This window comes from Carettochelys insculpta, chromosome 27 (assembly GCF_033958435.1).
Source record: "Carettochelys insculpta isolate YL-2023 chromosome 27, ASM3395843v1, whole genome shotgun sequence".
NCBI lineage: Eukaryota > Metazoa > Chordata > Testudines > Carettochelyidae > Carettochelys > Carettochelys insculpta.
Genome location: NC_134163.1, coordinates 9,526,169 through 9,545,610, shown reverse-complemented (window position 1 = coordinate 9,545,610; position 19,442 = coordinate 9,526,169). Strand labels below are relative to the sequence as shown.

Sequence of the window (19,442 nt, the reverse complement as noted above, 5' to 3'; positions counted from 1 at the left end):
AAATGTAGTGATGGTCCTTAACCTGAGAGTCACAGCTTATGGGGAGAAGTGTCTGCAGCATCCCTCCAGCTCCTTCTCAAAGACATGTATGATGGCTGCTGAGTTAGTCCAAGCCTGTACATACCAGACTAAAGGTAAGAACATAAGAACAGCCATAGTGACTCAGGCCAAAGGTCCACCTAGCGCAGTATCCTGTCTGCCCGCGGTGGCCATTGCCAAGATGCCCCAGAGAAAATGAACAGAACAGGTAGTCAAGTGATTCCCTCTCCTGCCTTTCATTTCCCATCTTTGACAAACAAAGAGGCTAGGGACACCCTTCCTACCCATCCTGCCTAACAGCCACTGATAGACCTAAACCTCTGTAAATAGATCAAGTTCTTTTTTGAACCCTGATGAACCTAGGCAAGGAGGTCTACAGGTGGACCGTGCACTATATGAAGAAAAACACCCTTTTCTTTTAAACCTGCTGCCTATTAAAATTTCATTTGGTGACGCCTAGTTCTTATGGGAACAAGTAAATCACTTTTCCTTCACTTTCTCCATACCTGTTGTTGTAAGATGGGGGCCTGAGCCCCTACAGCACAGGCCTGGTTTGAGGCCTAAGGACAAAACATGGCTAAAAGCAAAGCTAAGCCATACGCAAGAGGCAGGCCTCTGCTAACAGAATTTGGCACAGACAGGGCTGAGAGTACAAAACTGTAATTGGCACAAGCGGACATCACAAGGCACCACCAGCTCATTAAAAGACCCTGGTACCTACTTCTCAGATGCAGACGTGATAGAAAGGGTCTAACATGACAGCATGATGGAGAAGAGATGGTATAATCAAACCACAAGATACAGGGTGATGAGTGGTAACCTGACGACATCAGCAGTGAAGTGTGCTTTGTTTGTACCTGTGTATAACATGATGTCTTGTGGGGACTGTCTTTGACCTGAGGGGCAGTGGAATTAGCACTGACTGCGTCAGTCCATTGCTGCAGGTACATCTGCACAACATATCAGTTACTTGACAACTGTTATTTAGCAATAAACCCCGGCCGCGCACCTTCAATCCTTATCTGGTCTGTGGTCTCTGGATTCCTTGAGGATCCCTTCCATGATTTTTCCAGGGACTGAGGAAAGGCTGACTGGTCTACAGTTCCCTGGATTGTCCTCCTTTCCTTTTTTAAAGATGGGCACGTTTGCCTTTTCCCAGTCATCCGGGACCTCTCCCAAACTCCATGAGTTTTCAAAGATAATAGCTAAAGACTTTCCACTGACATCTGCCAATTCCCTCAGTGCCCTTGTACGCATGGATTTGTGTGTGTCTAGTTTTTCTAAAAGCTCTTAACCTGTTCCTTCCTCACTGAGGGCTGCCCACCTCCTTCCCATACTGCATTGCCTACTGCCTTAGTCTGGGAGCTAACCATGTCCATGAAGACTGAGGCAAAAAAAGCATTGATTACTTCTGTCTTTCCCACATCGTTGGTCACCAGGTTACCTCCCTCATCCAGTAATGGCCCCACACCTTCCCTGATAACTCTCTTGTTGGTAACATGCCTGTGGAAACCTGTCTTGTTGCCCTTCATATTACTTACTAGCTGCAGTTCCAATTGTGCTTTTGCTTTCCTGATCACTCCCCAGAATTCTCCAGACATATATTTATACTCCCCCTTAGTCATCTGTCCAAGTTTTCACTTCTTACGTGCGTCCTTTTTGAGTGTAGGCTCACCAAGGAGTTCCCTGGTAAGCCAGGCTGGTTGCCTACCATATTCGCTTTTCTTACTGCACGTCAGGATCGTTTGCTCCTGTGCTTTCAATAGGACTTCTTTGAAATGCTGCCAGCTCTTCGGAACTCCTTTCCCCTTTTTAGGGTCGCAGGGGATCCTGCCCATCAGTTCTCTCAGGGAGTCGAAGTCTACTCTTCTGAAATCAAGATTCTGTATTTTACTGCTCACCTTCCTTCCTTTTGTCAGAATCCTGAACTCTACCATCTCATGATCGCTGCAGCCCAGGTTGCCATCCACTTCTATTTCTGCTACTAGTTCTTCCCTGTTTGTGAGCAGCAGATCAAGCTGTGGATGGTCCCTGGTCAGTTCCTTCAGCAGTTGTACCAGGAAGCTATCCCCAACATTCTCCAAAAACTTTCCAATATACATTACTTTGCTTTTATCAATATTGAATTTTGTTGGCCGTTTTGTTGCCCACTCATCTAGCTTTGTGAGATCCTTTCAAAGCTCTTCATAGTCCTACTCTGGACTTATCTTGAGCAGTTTTGTATTGTCTGCAAATTTTGCCACCACACAGTTTGCCCCTTTCTCTAGATCATTTATGAAGATGTTGAGTAAGACTGGTCCCAGTACAGGCACCTGGAGTACACCACTAGTTACCTCTCTCCATTCTGAAACTGACCATTTGTTTCCTACCTTTTAACCAGTTACCACACCATGAGAGGATCTTCCCTTTTATGCCATGAATTTGCTTAGGAGCCTTTGCTGAGGTATGTTTAAAGGCTTTCTGGAAATTAAAGACACTATACCCATTGGGTCCCCTTTGTCCACATGATTTTTTGACCCCTTCAAAGAATTCTAGTACAGGTTACACCTCTAAAAATTGTGACTCTCTGGTCCTGGAATCAGGGGACAGGAGGGCCTGGAGCTGGAAGCCTTGTTAGACCTGTGACAATAGGGCTGGCCAGCCAGAACTCCACCCAGGACCACCAGCGCAGGGCTGGCCAGCTGGGAGCCTTGCTGGGAACAGTGGAAGGACTGCTCAGATGGGAGGCTGAATGTTGGCAGGCTCGGAAAGAGGCTAGCTGGCAATGGTAGGCCCAGCAGCCTAGCTGGGCCTTGCAACAGCAGGCAGGACAGCAGCTGAGAGTCTGGCTGGGACAGGAAATGGAGCTGATCATGGTGTGGCAGGGGGAAGGGCAATGGCCAGGGCCAGCCACTGCAGCCTAGAGCAGAACCAGACAGAGGGGCTGGCGGGAGGGTGTTTTTCCTACCACAGGGGTGTTAAATTTAATTTTGGTCACTATTTCCAATAGGTCCAGCTGTAGTCACCTCTTGGACTAGGACCATGCACTTCACTTAGCACTAAGTGTGAGGCTTAGGTCATCTGTGAGTTCTTTGGATGAGAGGACAGGTGAGCCAGCCAGCACCTATGATCCCACACTCCAACCCCTTTCACAAACTCCTTCTGGCCAGAACAGGGACTACATCACACTGCTCCTTTGTAAACAACTCCATAGGCAGTGACTTGCGATGTTGGAACTGTTCCGCTTTTATTTTTAGCTGTGCAGGGGGCTCAGTAACAGTGTTTTCTTTATATAGCATTTGCTGTGGGCTTCCAAAGGGAATGACAGGACCTGGGTGCCTGGATCCAACAGAGTTTTCTTCTCAGCATTTTCTCTCCCCTTACATGACCTCCCTTTCCCTAGGTTACTGCCTGACCAATCCAGGTCAAAGCAGTTGTGCCTGGTTGGCCACCCTTTCCTCAAGAATGGAATTTGTAACTGCTTCCGGCCTGAGTTTTACCTGGCATGTTCATGGAGTAGCAGAATTCACCACTTAGGTGAAGGCAGAGTACAACTGATACAATTTGTAAGAATGGGACCCTCTTAGTTCAAATTGTTGGGCTGAGAAGGATAGGGGGTAGAAGCCCAAAGAGTTCTGGTTGTGTTTTTTATACATTAGATCTGCCAGATGTCTTCAGGAAAGACCAGAGAACTGGGAGAGCAGCTCTGTCAGCTCTCAAATGAAAGACTGGTCAGGAAGAAAATCTTTTACAAAGCACTTTCCCCTCCCAGACACTTTAGGCTTTAGTGCCAATGGGTGATATTGTCAAGCACAATCTACAGCCCTCTAACCAGCAACTCAAAAATCGCTTTGTGCCCTCCAATGCTCAGCCTTCACTTGGTACCAGTGACATCCTCATACCCCTCTCTTCAACCAGCCACAAGAAACAGGGCAGGATCATGTAATAGTGTCAGCTAAGTAACTCTTGAGGAAGAAATTTAGGTGCCTAATAACCACCAATGTGTTTGACATTTATTTCGGAGTCCAAAATTTCTGGCTTAAAAACCAAGCATTTTGTTTTTAAATGCACACAACCCACCAGCTGGGAAAGCAAAGAGGGCACATGCCCATCTTTAACACCTAATTTCACCAGTAAAACAATAGTTTTAGCTGAAAACTACCCCACTCAAATCACATGCTCTCCCTTTGTGGTAGCAGGTTTGCTTAGGGAGCAGACAGGCTGGTTGTGGGAAGCGGTCAGGATAGAGCTGCCTGTGTTTTCAGTGCACAATCTCAGGGAAAGTTCTGCTTTAAAACCCTTATTAAAATTCACCTACAACAAGTCTCAACCATGGCAGGCTGGGACTACGGCAAACCACCACGCTGTAACAGTCTGTCACCTTGCACTCATCTGGTCTGTTCTATCCATGTTTTCCCATCTTATACTTCGGGGCAAAGGATTTTTTGTACATACAGTGCCTAGGACAATAGGCCTCCTACCATCTAGTGAGGCACTACCACCATCTATATAACAAGCAAAGCAGATCACACGCAAAGGGGTCTGTAAGCTTGTGACCTAACAACAGAACTGAACCTGCAAATGCACTCAACTAATTGCTCTCACAGGAGTGGTCCCACACTGAATTCAACGGGATTTGCGCAATACCCAAAGGGGAGAAGAGATGGATTGCTGAGGAGACAGTGAGAATGATTTTACTGTGAGCTTTCCAGCCTCTCTCCTCTCTGAAGGGATTCAGGATTGGGAAGAACTCCTCTCTTCCAACCTCCCAGGAACAGTGACAGTTACAGTCTCACCCAGGTCCACCTGAGCTCTAGCAGGGCTAATTGCGAACAGAGTACTTGTGATAGCCATTTCTCTTTTGGGCCCCAGAGCAGCCTGTGTCATTTCACTCTAGGGCGACATACAGTATAGATCCAGCGATCCAAACAACCAACTTAACTGAATCCACAGTACACCCCTCCCACACGTTTGTTAACAGCACTTCCACTCCTCTGTATGCCAGCTGCTTCTCTAAAAATTTTGCCGTCTCCCACCCCTCCAGGTCACTCAAGTATGCTGTTGTTGGAACCCTGATGCAAGTTGCACCCAGTAACTGCCCAAGGAGAAAGAACATAACGTTATTTCTGACACTCCTCAGGCTTTCCAGCCAGGCCCTGTCTTCACCACAGATACTTTTGAGCTTTGGTGACCATCAAACAGCTCCTGCTATGCCCTGGGAGCCAAGGAAATGCTGACACTATCCCTATCTTTAAACTCCAGGCTCTGCACTTTGTAAACACTGATCATATAACATGAACGCCTAAAAAAGCTCCATAGAAGGGCACTCAGCAAGGCCTCAGGTGACACTTTCTTTGTATGTGTACAGACACCTGCACAGGAGCCATTTATTGGCCTGTGGAGCTGAGCATGGAAATCGGAGCTGAAATTAAAATAAAATAAAATAAAGTGGAAAGCAGAAAAAAAAATCATCTACAGCAAAAGAATTTATAGGATCATTTCAGGGCAGAAACATAAACCAGGGCTTATGACTGTCCTAGTGAAAAATCTCTACCCTCCACCCTGATCATCATCCAGTTACTAAAACAGTCCCTACACATTTCTCTGTGCCAGCCCCAACTGCCTGTTCTACCCTGCATGGTGGAATTGGCCCAGCCAGCACCTACAATAAATAATGGCTTTCACATGATAATTGTACTTCAGCTCATACAGTGATTTCACTTACCCACTAATTACCATCAATATATAAATTGCAAGGTGCAAAATGAAACAATATGGCCTTTTCTGCCATGTTAAGCTTCTTCTTTCATAAGGCTCCAGTCAATGGCTAGATTCCAGAGCTACCTGATCACAGTCACAGGTTCAGATTTCTTACTGTCCTTTTACCACCCCTAGCCTTATGACTGCTGTGGGCACAAGCAGGGAGTTAATCGGTGGGTGTCCTGAAGGGATCCACGGCAGTTATGTCACAGCATAAATGGTACATGATGGGTCCCCTTAAAACATCCCAAACCAAAACCTCACACTACTTCTAAGATTTTCAAGTGGCTAATTGGTTATCCAACCTGAGACCTTAAAAGTGGCCTGGCTTTCGGAACACACCAAGCACCTGCTCTATGAAAGTCAAGCACCTTTAAGATAACCAATAGGCCATCCAACTGCTGAAGCATTCAGGACCTTAGGTACTCAAGACTATCTTCCCAGAGCCTACATTTTTAAAATTAGTAGTACAGAGAGTAGAACACCACCACTAGATTTAAACCAAGCAAGCCAGATCCTCAGCTGGTGTCAGTGAGCCTAGCTCCAGTGACTGATGGATTTATGCGGACTTACCCCAGCCAAGGGTTCAGGGACACTCAGATGGTTTAGAATGGAGGTCTTTTATTGAACTAGATGTCAAAAAGTGTTACCAAATCTCCTATCAGCAAATGTTTTCATTCATATTAAATGCTGAATAATATATTTGTGTTCAAACCTTCCCCAGTAATTTTTGCAACCCAATCACAACCGCATGGTGCTAATGCAGGAAATCCAGAAAATGAGCCTCACTAGAAACAAAAGGGGAATGATTTTCAGTGACAAAACAGAGAACAGTAGATGGAAGTGTAAATAAACAGTGGAGGAAACCAAACTGTTTTTCACTAAATTAAGGTCCCTTAATTAGCAACAAGAGATGCTGGTGTGGGCCACTGAGCTCTTGAGGAGATCCACTGATTTCAGTGGACTCTGCCAGGGCACAAAGATCTATGCAAGGGGATTCCAAAGAAGATTTGGAATCTACGGATTTGGCTAAAGATTTGGCTCTACGGACACACTTCAGAGGAGTGCTTAACAGCCATCACAATGATTTAAAATTAGTCAGGAATGGCCAACACTGGGGTTCTATTCTGCTCTCCATTCACATGCAAAGTGACCACACTCATTTCCTGCAGAACTCCCCATGCTGTCCACTCTCGCATGCTGGCATTATCAAAGAACCAGATGAGCTAGGAAAAAGTTTAAAGGAACACAAATTTAGCACTAGACTTCCAAAACCAGTCAGCACCAACCGGCTCCTGCTGCCATCAGTGGAGGGCGAGCATCTCGGAAAACCTGGAACTTGGAAGTCTAGTATATTTCCAATTTAAGATTAAAATAGTGTCAGTTCCCACACCTATCCCCCATCCCCCAGTTCCTTCCCACCCTGTAACGCTGGTAGTTTTATAATCATGTAATTTGTTTCTAAATGCTGGTCTCTCCTACTGCTGTGTGAAGCCCCAGCCCAGTAAGGTTGTTAACGTGTGTGGCTAACTATGTGTATAGGATGGGAAATCAGTGGAACTATGCTTAATGAACCCTTGCTAAATCAGGGCCTATAAGAGTCACAAAGCAACTGAGGAAACCAAAGATGTCACATTTATATATGGCCTCTTTTCACCTCAAGAGACGGTGGCTAGCAGCAGTGGTAAGGATCTATGTTTGAGTCTCCTGCTTCTCTCGTGGCTTTTCTGTCCAATATTGGATTTGCACAGTCGATTGCAATAACCGCATGTCAGTCTATTACCGAATTCTTGAGTCACTTATAATACAATAAGGATAAAGAATTCAATGCCACGTGTACTCTTATTAAACAACTCCATCCCTTTAAGGAACAGAGGAAACTCTTGCTAGGGCTGTACAGCTTTATCGTTCCATGTCTTCCACTGGTTCTGAAGTTGGGTTGAAACAGAGCAATTCCTCCCATTTACTGCCCAAAGAATTTCACCATCCTCCTCCCCACAATGAAACTGAGTTCCTGAAAACAGAGTCCTGGCAACAAGGAATTCCAAGGCATTTGCATTCCATCAGCATTTGTTTTGTTTTATTATTCGAAGTTAGGAGCACTCAGCTCACAAAATTAAATTTATTTGTGCAGTTTAATCCATACCAGCCAGAAGGAGGAAAAAAACCCACTGTCCCTAAATTAACCCAGCACTTTACACCTCAGTAAGAGTTAAACCTCCTTGCCTCATAAATTAAATATTTCATAGTTAACACTGCAAAAACTAAATAGCAGCTCTACAATAGATCCTTAAAGGGCAGAGAACATTGGTTTATTGAGGTTTATGGTTCAGCTGGCCTATAAATACTAGTAAAGCAGCTTTATTAGATCACAGTGCATGGACATTTGTCAGGATTCTGCTTTCCTGATCATCCTGACCTTTCCTGTATGCTCAGAAGAGCAGCTGCTTCACCCTCAGCAACACATTTCAATCTGACTGGGTCAAAGAATGAGCCACTGGCTGCTAAAGCAGTTATTCTTGTCAGAGGCAAATTAAAACACAGGGGCATCATGCTTAACCAGTGGCTTAAGACACAGCAGGGTTCTGCTGATGTGCACAAATATCCACCCTGGGGCAACAGGTAAACTTCTGTCTGGGTCCTAAACACACAAAACCAGCTCACCCCAAGAGTAGCTGAATGAAGAAACATTTTTATTTCACTCTTTAACCTAGCACCATACTTGCTATAGCTGCACAAAGAACCACAAGCCAAAACCAACAAGAGTCAGGAGCCCTTTCAAGGGAGGTTCAAGCCCAGTAGATCAGTACTTTTCAATGTAAAAGAAATAAAAATCCTTCTCTAATATGCCTTGTCTGCTCTTTTCTCCAACCATGAGCCACTCCACAAATCCTCACCTGTTTTAAATAAGCCTCCTGTCCTGCTTGCAAATACTCTCTGATCCTAGAATGGCTTGAAAGAAATCTCAAATACCAGCTCAAGTACCAAGGTTTTGGCCTACAGACCAGACTATATGGCCCAGCTTTCATGCCTATCTAAGTCTACATAAGCACAAGAGTTGGCTCATGCAAAACTGGTAAGATCGAGGCCCTAGCCAGCAACCAAGTCACACAGAATCCCCCATCTCTCCTCCACTATATAATTCAGTTTTGCTGATAAAACCATGTGACTAAGGCTGGCCTTGAGATGCAAGTAAAGGATTGGAGAAATCCTGCAACGCAGACAGGGCCTAGATCTGGCAGGGAGAAAAAAAATGTTTGCAAACAGACTTCAAAATCTCACAAATTTTGCACCACTTTGGCAGAGGGAGCGAAGAGAATCTCTCAGTGTACTGGGAAGCTGTAAAAATGGGAACTAGCCTCACTGGGCACTAAGTGCCCAGCTTTTAGGCTCATGTGCCGCCTGTGGGAAAGAAAGGGGCTAGGTTAAACGGAAGATGTTGCTATTTTATTCCTTGTGCAGAGGAGAGGTACACGTATATAAATCTGTAGCTACCCTGAAGCATAACCAAATTAATCCAGCACTTTTAGGAAGAGAAAAAAATGGGAGGATCCAGGGAAATTTCCTCTTGCCGCCTTCTCTGAGGATGAGATGGTTGGCAGTCTCCTCCTGGTTCAATTCCGTGAAGGCTTTGGTACTTGGGGACGATGAGGAAGCAAGACAGCCACAGTAACAAAATCTTGCGTTGCCTTCCCCTGTACAGATAAGCTCAGTGATACGAAGGGAGCATGGCTGCAGCCTGCCTCAGTGCAATGAAGGGTTCCAGCACCCAGGACAGAGATCTGCCCCCAAACCTTAGCTTTCCCTCCCTCTTGGGGAAGGGCAAGCAGATCCGTGGGGAAGGGCGGTGATTTCAGCCCTCCCGCCCTAATGAAGTTCAATGAATGCCTCCAGCTCCTCTGGGATGAAGCCCTTATAAGGGATCTTGTGCTTGTCCAGGGCACGGGCAGCAAGGCACTGGAGGGTGATGTAGTTAAAGGGCTGCATCATGCTCTTGGTAAGCAGCTTCTCATCCAGCAGCTCATATGCTGTCTGCTTGAAGGCGTTTGTGGCATCCATGTGGGCACCAGCCTCCATCAGGGCACTCATGATCAGCGGACAGTTGTTCTGGGCAGCAATGTGCAGCGGGGTGTTGTTGTCATAGTCACGGCTGTCTGGGTCAGCCCCACACTCCAGCAGCAGGTTCACAACATGGAGCGAGGGGAACTTGCCCACTGGATAACGCCCCACTGTGGTGGTGTCTTTATCCACAGCCATGTGCAAAGGAGTGAATCCATTCTTGGCCCGGGGGTTGCATTTTAGCAGGCAGTAGATGGTCTGGCGCTTCTGGTGTTCTTGCTCTGGGCTGCACTCCACCTTCTCCAGGAGGAAGACCAGATGGAGAATGATAGCTAGTGCCTTGGTGAACTGTGCTGAATCAGCCACTGGGTCCTTCCGAAACAGAAGTGCCCTCTCTACCTCTCGGACCCCTTTGCTCAGCACAGCCATGAGGTCTGAGAAACCCAGCTGGGTAGCTAAGGTGCCCTTGGAGCGGTCCTGAAGCACATAAGAGAAGAGTTCAGCAAAAGAAAGGAAGCTGCTGGCAGTCATGGGGCTGAGGGGCTCCAGGTTGCCTTGCTGCATGTCCAGGGCATACTTCCATAGGTTAATACAGCGTTCAAAATTGCCTGAGTCAGCATAAACTGCCCCCCTGTAACGGATGTAATAAGAGGTGTCTGGATGAGAGGGGCCAAGTATGCGCTCTCGGATCAGAAGCGCCTGCATGCGCATCTCATCTGGATCCGTGATCAGGGCTTCTAGCTCCTCCATGGTGCTCACCTCTCGGGAATAGTCATAAGCCAGTACCAGCTGCCGGGGCTCAGGCTTGGTCAGGTATTGCCCCCGCTGATGCCGAAGCTCCATGGCCCGTCGCCAGTACTTAAGGGCGCCCAGGAGGTCACGCTTCTTATCCACAAAGGTGGCGCCCAGCAGCTCCAGGGCTTCAACAGCAGCTTCTCGAGTGCAGTACTCATAAGGACCCTGCTGCTCGTCCTGGCTAGTGGCACCGTATCCTTTCTGGCCCTCTTGCGGCCCAGAGGAAGGACAGCACAGCTGTGTTTCCTGGCCAGCATCACAACCGCTCTGTTGCCTCTCACTTGCTGTGCAGTTCCTGTCCTCGTTCCCCGCCATCTCCCTCCCCGCCTCGTTTTGCAGCCCTCCTTGGATGAGGTACTCCACAATGTTGGTGTGTCCAGTGACGCTGGCAGCCAGCAGTGGGGTCATGCCGTAGCCGTCCCTCTCCATGCGGGCCTTGGAGCGGAGCAGCAGCTGCAGGATCTCCAGGCTCCCGGACTCGGCGCAGTCGTGCAGGGCAGTGTTGCCTTTCACGCTGCGCCGGTTGACATCGGCCCCTTTCTCCAGCAGGTAGCAGGCGATCTCTCGGTGCCCCTTGTAGCAGGAGATCATCAGGCAGGTGTGGCCGTGCCGGTTGGCCACCTCCAGGTCCGCCCCCCGCTCGCCCACCAAGTAGCGCACGATCTCCAGGTGCCCGTCGAAGCAGGCGGCCCGCAGCGGGGTGGAGTTGGTCAGCGTGGTCTGGTTCACCGAGGCGCCCCGCTCCAGCAGGCAGCGCACCACCTCCAGGTGCCCGGCGGCGGAGGCGGCCCACAGCGGCGGGGCCCCCTCGATGGTCTCGCCGTCGAAGCTGACCGAGCCGCCCTCCTCCACCCGGGCGCCGCAGTGGTCCAGCAGGTACTCCACCACCTCCCGGTGCCCGTGGCGGGCCGCGATCAGCAGCGGGGTCCCGCCGCCGCCGCCGCCGCCGCCCGGCCCGGCCGTCAGGGCCTCCAGCTCCTCCCGGCTCCGGCTGCCCAGCAGCTTCTGCAGCAGCTTCAGCTTCCCGTCGCGGGCTGCGTTGTAAACGGCCGTGCGCAGATCCATGGCCCCCGCGGCGAGCCGCCCGGGCCCTCCCTGGCCATGGAGCGGCTGCCCCGCCGGCCCCTCAGCGCGGCCGGAGCGGGGGAGGGCCGTCAGTGCCTCCCCGCCGCCATCTTAGGGTTGTAATGCAAAACAAAATGGCGCCTGAAGGCCTGAGGATTCTGGGACACGTAGTTCAGGCCCCGCCGCTCGGCCCGCTCCTGGCAAGGGAGAGGCTGGCTGCTGGGAGACCGCGTTTCCCAGCAGGCAACGGGAAGGAGGGGCCGCTCGCGGGCGGTGCCGGGAGCGTGACGAGGTGACGTTTGGGAAGTGTAGTTCTTGCCGTCCTCGCCCTTTGGCAGCCAGTATCGGGGAACCTGGCTCAGGAGAGACTACATTTCCCATGAGGGCAATGGGAAGGAGGAGTCTGAGCGCCTGTCGGGCCGCTCTGGGGAGAGGGAGGTTCTGGGAAATGTAGTTGTTTAGCCTCACCCGGCTAGGAACGGCTGTGTAGGTCCTAATTCATCCCTCCTTGACAGTTTTCCAGCATTTCGGCCACAGGAAGAGGAGCCCCAGCATGCGTGGTCTTGGTATGGGATTGTAATGCTTTGGAGACTACGTCTCCCAGCATGCAAGAGGCATTGGTCAATGGTTGCTTCTGTGAAATTTTTCCCATCCGACCAACATCCACACATCCTCCCCTAGGTGCAGGGCAACCTTCCCCATATCTCTCCATCCCATAGGCACATGTCACGGCACATGCAGTGACACCAAACAGAAGACTCTGGAAAGAAGAACAGCTGGTTTCACCACACTAGTGCCAGCGCACCTTGTAATTGGAGATACACACCTCCTAGCACTGGAAGGGACCTTAGGGCATCATTTAGTCTAGTTCCCTACCCTCATGGCAGGGCCAAACACCATCCCTAACATCTATTACCTCAATCCCTAAATGGCCTCCACAAGGATTGAACTCCTAAGCCTGGATTTAGTAGGCCAATGCTCAAGCCACTGAGCTATCCCTCCCCCAAGCACAGCTTAGGAACTTCACAAGGGCCTTCAGAAGGGTGAGATGAAGATCAGACAGTTGGCAGAGGAGAAGCGAGCCCATAGAAAGGACAGCAAGAACCAGCCAGACACCCACTACATATGCAGCAGATGTAGCAAGGACTGTCACTCTTGTGTGGGCCTCCATAGTCACAGTCAACGCTGCAAATGATGACCGTAAATGGAGTTACCAAGGGCGTGATCCATAGTCTACGCAGACTAAAGGGTGCCTAGTGTAGGCATGTTACACCCATCCACCGATATATGATTGTCCAGGTGCCTTGCAAAAAGCATTTTGTATCTTCATTCAAAGAATACAGGACCTTGGCTTCTTCAGATTTCCACTTGTGACTTCATAATTTCTGTACATTTAAACTGATACGTTAGTTTTTAAAAATCTTGATCTCATTAAATTCCAAAATACAGTCGCTAGAAGGATCAACATCACAAAAGCACAGCTGTGCTGTACACTGGGTTTTTAACAGCCTTAACTTGGGATATTTTAGAAATGTGAATTTTTTAGATAAGCTTTCAGGAGGTTCCATCAACAATGTGGTCTAGAGATAAACATCAGAATGTGTGTAACATTAGCCAAGTGACAAGAAGAATAAGCCGTTGTAACCCTGATCCGTCAAGTGTGATTGGATGGAAGAAATACATCATTCATCACTATATATATGTATATCTCACAGAACTGGAAGGGACCTCAAGAGGTCATTGAGTCCAATCCCCTGCCCTCACAGCAGGACCTGTTACAACCCCAACAAAATTACTTTAAATCTAACCTGCCCCAGGTCCTTGAAAGGTTCCCCTCAAGGGCTGAATTCACAATGCTCTAACCACTGAGCTACGAAACTAACTGCAACTGAAATGACTTTCAGTGTAGCAGCACCTGCATGTACAAGGATTGAATTTGGGACTGTGAGTATATTGCCTCTGAAAATTTTTAGCCTCTGATGAAAAGGGAAGCACATGCCTGAGAGCAGACGCGGTCCCCAATTCCCTGCTTCTAACGTTCTGTTAGCACTGAGCCTTTCATTAACATTATAAAGGCAAGCTGGCCTTTTTCAACTGAAACATTAATTTGAGTCCATAGCTGCCACTCCAGAGGACGGGGTGAGACAGGAGATTGGCCAAAGGGCATTCGATCTGTAGCAGTTGAAGCTCGAGTGCACAATGACCTCAGCCCCCTACGCTTTGACAGCCTCTCTGAAGTGACTTCCTAGGTTTCAATCCTAAAGACAAAAAAGTGTCCACAACTCAGAAACCACCATTTTAATGGGCCCAATTGAAATTGAAGGGAGATAAGTCCTTAAATTTCTTTGAGGATCTGAGTTAAAAATACCGTCAAACGGAATGAGAGCAAATCAATTAAATAGTTGCAGAATGCTCACCCCGGGTGAGAGTCAGCCCTGCTCAGGGGGCCAGCACAGTTAACGAGGCCTGTTTTGAGGCGTCTGGTGCCTCCTGCTGAGCATCTGCACGGGGGCAAATTCTATTCGTGATTAATTTATTAATTAGCCCACATTTGCCTGATTTTGTTTTGTCCTGTCTAGAATTACCTGGGATGCTCCTGCTAGTGCGTGTTGTTTTTACAGCAAATGACATTTTAGTTGCTAAGAAACTGCTTTTGGATAACAAACAGCCTGAGCTGGATTTTCACTTAAATCAGTGGGGGCAGCAGGTTTTCAGCAACTCTCTGATCATCAGGGCTGGGAGTTCTGTGTCTTAACTCCTGTCCAAGGTGGTGATTGTGTGTGTGAGACAACAGGATTTTTGAGCAGCTTGTGCCAAAGTTTGGAGTGGCTGTGTGTGCAAAACTGCAAAGCTGTTTGTGCCTGGACATGTGTGCTTGTGCATCCTTGGCATGGTTTGCATGCAAAAGCACAATTCTGTGCTTGAACGTGTGTGTGCAGAAGGAAGAGTACGTGTGTTTGAGAGTATTCCCATGTCTCCTGTGCACACAGGAGGGAATGCGTGTGTCCAGCTACCTGTGTCTGCATATATTGGAGAGCAGTGGGTGTGCATTAGTGTACCTGTGTGCACAAGTGAATACATGCCAGAGGCGAGTGTGTGCAGGTATGGGATAGGGGTTGCCATGTTCCCTTAAGCGCTGGTGAATATCCATCTATGTGCAGGTCAGTACATACATAGGCAGCTGTGCATGAGCATTCATGAGCAGATGTGAGACAGCGTGGTGTGGGGAGGAGGTCTGTGGCTGGATGCATGTGTATACATGTGAGACTAGTCCGTGTGAACACTTGTGTTCTTGTGTGTGTGCGTCCTCGTGGGAAATTAGGCGGTACTTAAAAGGCTGACTGAGTTACAGTTTCAAGGCAAAGACATTGGGGAAACACATTTGCTCTCCTCTCTGCCTCTTCATGTTGCTATAGTGATGAGATGCACCGGCACTTTAATCTGAAGTGTCCATTAATTGAAACTCCCTAATAATGCCCCTTCCACAAGAGGCACATGGCATCTGTTTGAGCACTTTGAAGGCTGCTTTGGGCCCGCAACTGGGTACTTACACCAAAGCCTTTTTTCAGCTGTTCCATGGTCCATCCTGAGCCTTCCGTTCCTCATCCTAGGATGGAAATACAGCATTTGTGAATAAAGATATTGGTTTAGTGGTGATGCTGAGAATTTGCCTAGATATAATGAGGGACCAAGGCCATTGGTCCTCCAGATCCTTTCCACTCAAATCCCTCCATGTCCTCATTCTCCTCCCACCAAGAGCATCAGAAGAGCAATTACCTGCTTGAAGCTGGGACAATAAAGTTGCTCCCCGTGGGAATCACACCTAGGAAAGGCGAGCACAGTTCTCAGGTCCTTTAACTGACTGCCTCTAGGCCTAGTGTGGGGATCATGGGCCCTTTCTGGATCATGGGCCACTGACTCACAGAAGAACCCAGCTGGGGACCATGTGCAAGTGAGAAACAAAAAAGCAAAACAAAAACCACACACACGCATAGAGGGGAAAAACAAACAAACAAACACCCACAACCCCCCCCCAAGAGGCAGCCCCAAATGAGAAGTCGAAATAAAAGCCCTTCCCCTCACTACTGTCAACCTCCACCCCAGAATTGAGGGGGTCTGGGGCTAGTAGATTTGGTGGGGGCCCCCCAGGCTCTGGCGGGAGGTTCAGTGCAAGATTATCTTGTATGACCTTTTGCCGTCACAGGCCACAGATGAGCTACTGCAGGACTCCAGGCATGGGCCCTTGAAGGAAGAGTGATCTGGGATCTTCCTGTACCTTCCCTCTCACGGGCACTGACTATTCCCAGGTCACCTTCCTTCTCCACAGGATGGCAACAGTGTAAGTGGCCATAATGCCCTGGACTTTCTGAGATGATCCATCTCTGTAGCCTAGCAATGGTTCAGGGACAGAGGTTCAGGTTTTCTTGATGAGTGCTCTTTGTGTTGAGGAGGTCTGTTGCCAATGAACTCTGTACCTCCTGAATAACTTGGGCAACCACCCTTCCTAACAAAGAGATGAAGGAATAATCAAACCTGCCCTGGTCTCATGGCTGAGGCCACAGGAAGTAGCCAGATTTGGAGGGTGTGATGTTAAAACTCCAAGGGGTAGGACTGGGTCCGTGAGGAGGCATCACTGGTCTTTGAGTAAAGAGCAGGGGATGTTCTGGCTTACAAGCTGACTCACGGATATAAGGTCCCACTATATCGGGGAGAGAGAATTTTTTATATAGGGCCTCACTTTTTGTCTCTGCAATTAGCAGCACCGCTCCCCCCAACCTGTGTAATGTAACCCAAACCGATGGAAATTTCAGTTATGTCCATAAGAAACAAAATAACAAAAAAACAAAAAAAAAACCCCACCTTTCAGCCCATGTAAGAAAATAAGTCTGTAGAATGTAAAAAGTTTATTAGTCGGGCTAGAAATGTGAATAGACGCTGTGACAGGGTCTGCGTTCCAAGAAGGGGTCCTCCCCTTCTGGATCAGTGGGCAGCCATCCCGCCCCATGGTCACATGTCCCAAACAACCCCCAAGTCACTAGTTTGTGGGGGGGGTTCCCACCTGGCCCCAGGTGGGCGAGCGGCAACAGTTTGCAGTCCCCTGTCTTACCTCAGGCAGGGGCTAGAGGAAATCAGCTCGTAGTGCGTCCAGGCCCTAGCTCAGGGCGGGGCAGCAAACAGTACAACACTCTGCCCTTGCTGGCAGGTGGGGGGAGATTGCCACCTGGCTTGTGGGTAGTGGTGGGGGGGGAGGAACATGGGCGCACCCACTCTGTTGCCCAAAGGACCTTTAAAGGCTCTCTCTATCCCCTGGGCCAGCTCCGTCCTTCCCCTCTGGGCATACCTGGGCATCCAGTTGAGCGTTCAAGGGGTTCCCAACTGGCAGGGGTGCTGGTTGTCCAGTCCAGGCCTTCATAGCTTGCCAATCCCGCTGCCTCAGTTTCACTCAGAGTGCTGGCTGGGGATGAGGTTGCAGCTGCTCCTGGGGGTCAGGTGGGCCCTCTGGGGCTTCCCGAGGTTCCAGGATTGGACAGGGTCCCAGGGGTCCAATCCAGCCTGGCCCTCTGGGCAGGTCCTCAGCCCCCTGCAAGCTGGGAGCACCGAGCTGACCTCTCACTCCTCTGGAGGCTGGCCTGGAATGAGGCCTCAGGCTGAGGTTTTATAGTCCTGATTTCGCCTCCTGACTCCCAGTCAAGTGACTGGGCAGGGCCAAGTTCAATCCAAAAAAGGCCCCCGGAAGGGGAGGACCCCTCTCCATGTCAGTGGGTGGCCATCCCACCCCACTACACACACAAATACAAACAGGAATATATTTCAACACTTTTAATGAGATGCAGGAGCCTAAGACCCAGCAGCCGATTGTGCTGTGCCTCTCTTACAAAATTTCATGACTCCCCAAGGGAACCTGCCCCCCACTTTGTGCACCCCTGCTCTATAGAGCAAACTGCTGCCTTATCTCAGCTGTGTCAATGGCACTACATTTGTAAAGGCAAAGGTGCAGCGGGAGCTGGGCTGGGGGAAAAGGGGAGGGAGCTCAAGCAATTTTTTTTTTTAAATTTCCTCTCTGGCCCAGCAAGCACAGAGGTGCTGGGGCTCTGGACTGCCAGGCCTGGAGGTGCTGGGGTGCTAAAATCCACAGTAGTGGGGCTATGAGCTGCCCAAGCTCAGAGGTGCTGAGGCTCTGAACCGCCAAGCCCAGCTGTGTGGGGATCAGCCCTGGCACAATTAAGGACTCTGTAGAGCAGGGGTGTGCATGAAATTTCGTAAGCGGGGCACAGCATGATCGACTGCTGGGTCTCAGGCTCATCTATCTCATTCAAAATGTTGAAATCTGTTACTGTTTTTATGTCTGTGTATTCACATTTCTATACCGAGTAATGAAATTTTTACATTCCACATACTTATTTTCTTTCACATGCCAAAAGGGCTTTTTCCCCCTGTGAACATAACCAAAATTTCCATGGATTTAGATTACATTTGACAGGTTGGGGCCCCTGCTAATTGCAGACATGAAAAGAGGGGCTCGACGCATAAAGTGCACTCACCCTTGCTGTGGAGGGATAGACTTCAAATACCAACTAGCATCAGACCTGGCCTAGGAAGTTACAAGCTAACATTTCAGCCAAGCCACAAAGCAGCCATCAGATGCACCTTTCGGCCACTGCCAGCAAGGGGCAGATTTGAACCAGTGCAAGCAGGAGGCACCGAACAGTTATGCGCCTGCCAGGTTGCAAAGCCCTGCCTAAAAGATGCTCATTAAGGTGTTGGGAGCTGGTGCAGCTAAACCCCTGTATAGTGCTCTGCAAATGTACCAAAACATCAACTACCGAGGGGTCAAAGAGAAGGTAAAAACGAGATATTTTGACAGTGCTGCCAGGCAGGAGGGTTAATTTTTCTCTATTGCCATTTCATGTTCCCATACAGACGAGCTGAATTACACAGCAGCAGCTGCTGCAGCAGTTACACAATCACCTGCATTGGCATAAGGACAGCGCTGTGAAAAGCAAATAGAAGGCTGTCCTTGTGGTTAAGGCATTGAAGTGGCACTTAGGAAATCTGCGTGCAGTCTCCATCTCTGCCACAGAGTCCATGTGCAATCTTGAGAACATCACTTAATCTTGCTGGGTATTTGTTCCCACCTATAACATGGCAATAATAATCTATGTCTTGTCTAGTCAGACTTCCAGCTCTTTGGGCATACATGCTATCTCACACTGGGCCTGTCAAGCATCCATGGGTCTGGAAGCCCTCATTTCTACTCTGCTTTCTGCAAAGCAGGAAGGGATTTGGATTCAGTGTCAAATTTCCAAAAGTTCCTAAACCACTTAGGAACCTACATCCTTTGACTTTCAATTAGCCTTTTAAGTGCGTAAATCACCTTTGAAAATGGGTTCCTTGAATACATTTGGCAGTTTTATCCCAAGTCTTTATAACTTGCTGCTTCCAGTGCTCACATCTGAGTCTGGCTTGGAACTTTCCCCAAAATTGGGTGTGGGGTTGAACTCAGGTATCTTCAATCCATAATCCCAAACTCCAAGCAGCTTTCACAGGGAATGGCCAGTTCCCAGGAGCCAGAAGAAGCTGTCTCTTGCCAACAGGCTGTTAGAAGACAACATTCCTTGTGCTTTTAAGCAATTGAAGAATTAATTTGCTTTACAAAAGGTAGAATTTTAAAAATACCAAGAAATGGCAGCGTGACCTTAGCAGGGATAGCGACCGAGTAGCCTACTCACCACAGAGGCTTTTGT

The 19,442-nt window shown here is 48.8% G+C and overlaps 1 protein-coding gene and 1 long non-coding RNA gene across 2 annotated transcripts; both read right to left on the bottom strand.

The window, feature by feature from the left end:
• Positions 1–7,840: 7,840 nt before the first annotated feature.
• Positions 7,841–11,799, bottom strand: FEM1A (fem-1 homolog A). The gene has a single exon (XM_074978374.1). The coding sequence runs from the start codon at positions 11,695–11,697 to the stop codon at positions 9,646–9,648; it is 2,052 nt and encodes a 683-aa protein (XP_074834475.1). The 5' UTR covers positions 11,698–11,799; the 3' UTR covers positions 7,841–9,645.
• A 3,450-nt stretch (positions 11,800–15,249) lies between these two features.
• On the bottom strand, positions 15,250–17,087 carry LOC142002323 (uncharacterized). The gene is made up of 3 exons (XR_012642646.1): positions 17,039–17,087; positions 15,475–15,520; positions 15,250–15,304 (listed from the first exon to the last, which is right to left on the bottom strand). It is a non-coding gene; the product is annotated as an uncharacterized LOC142002323 (long non-coding RNA).
• Positions 17,088–19,442: the final 2,355 nt, after the last annotated feature.

Bases quoted from the DNA above. Each gene is read 5' to 3' on its own strand.
- FEM1A (XM_074978374.1), bottom strand. From the start codon at position 11,697: ATGGATCTGCGCACGGCCGTTTACAACGCAGCCCGCGACGGGAAGCTG.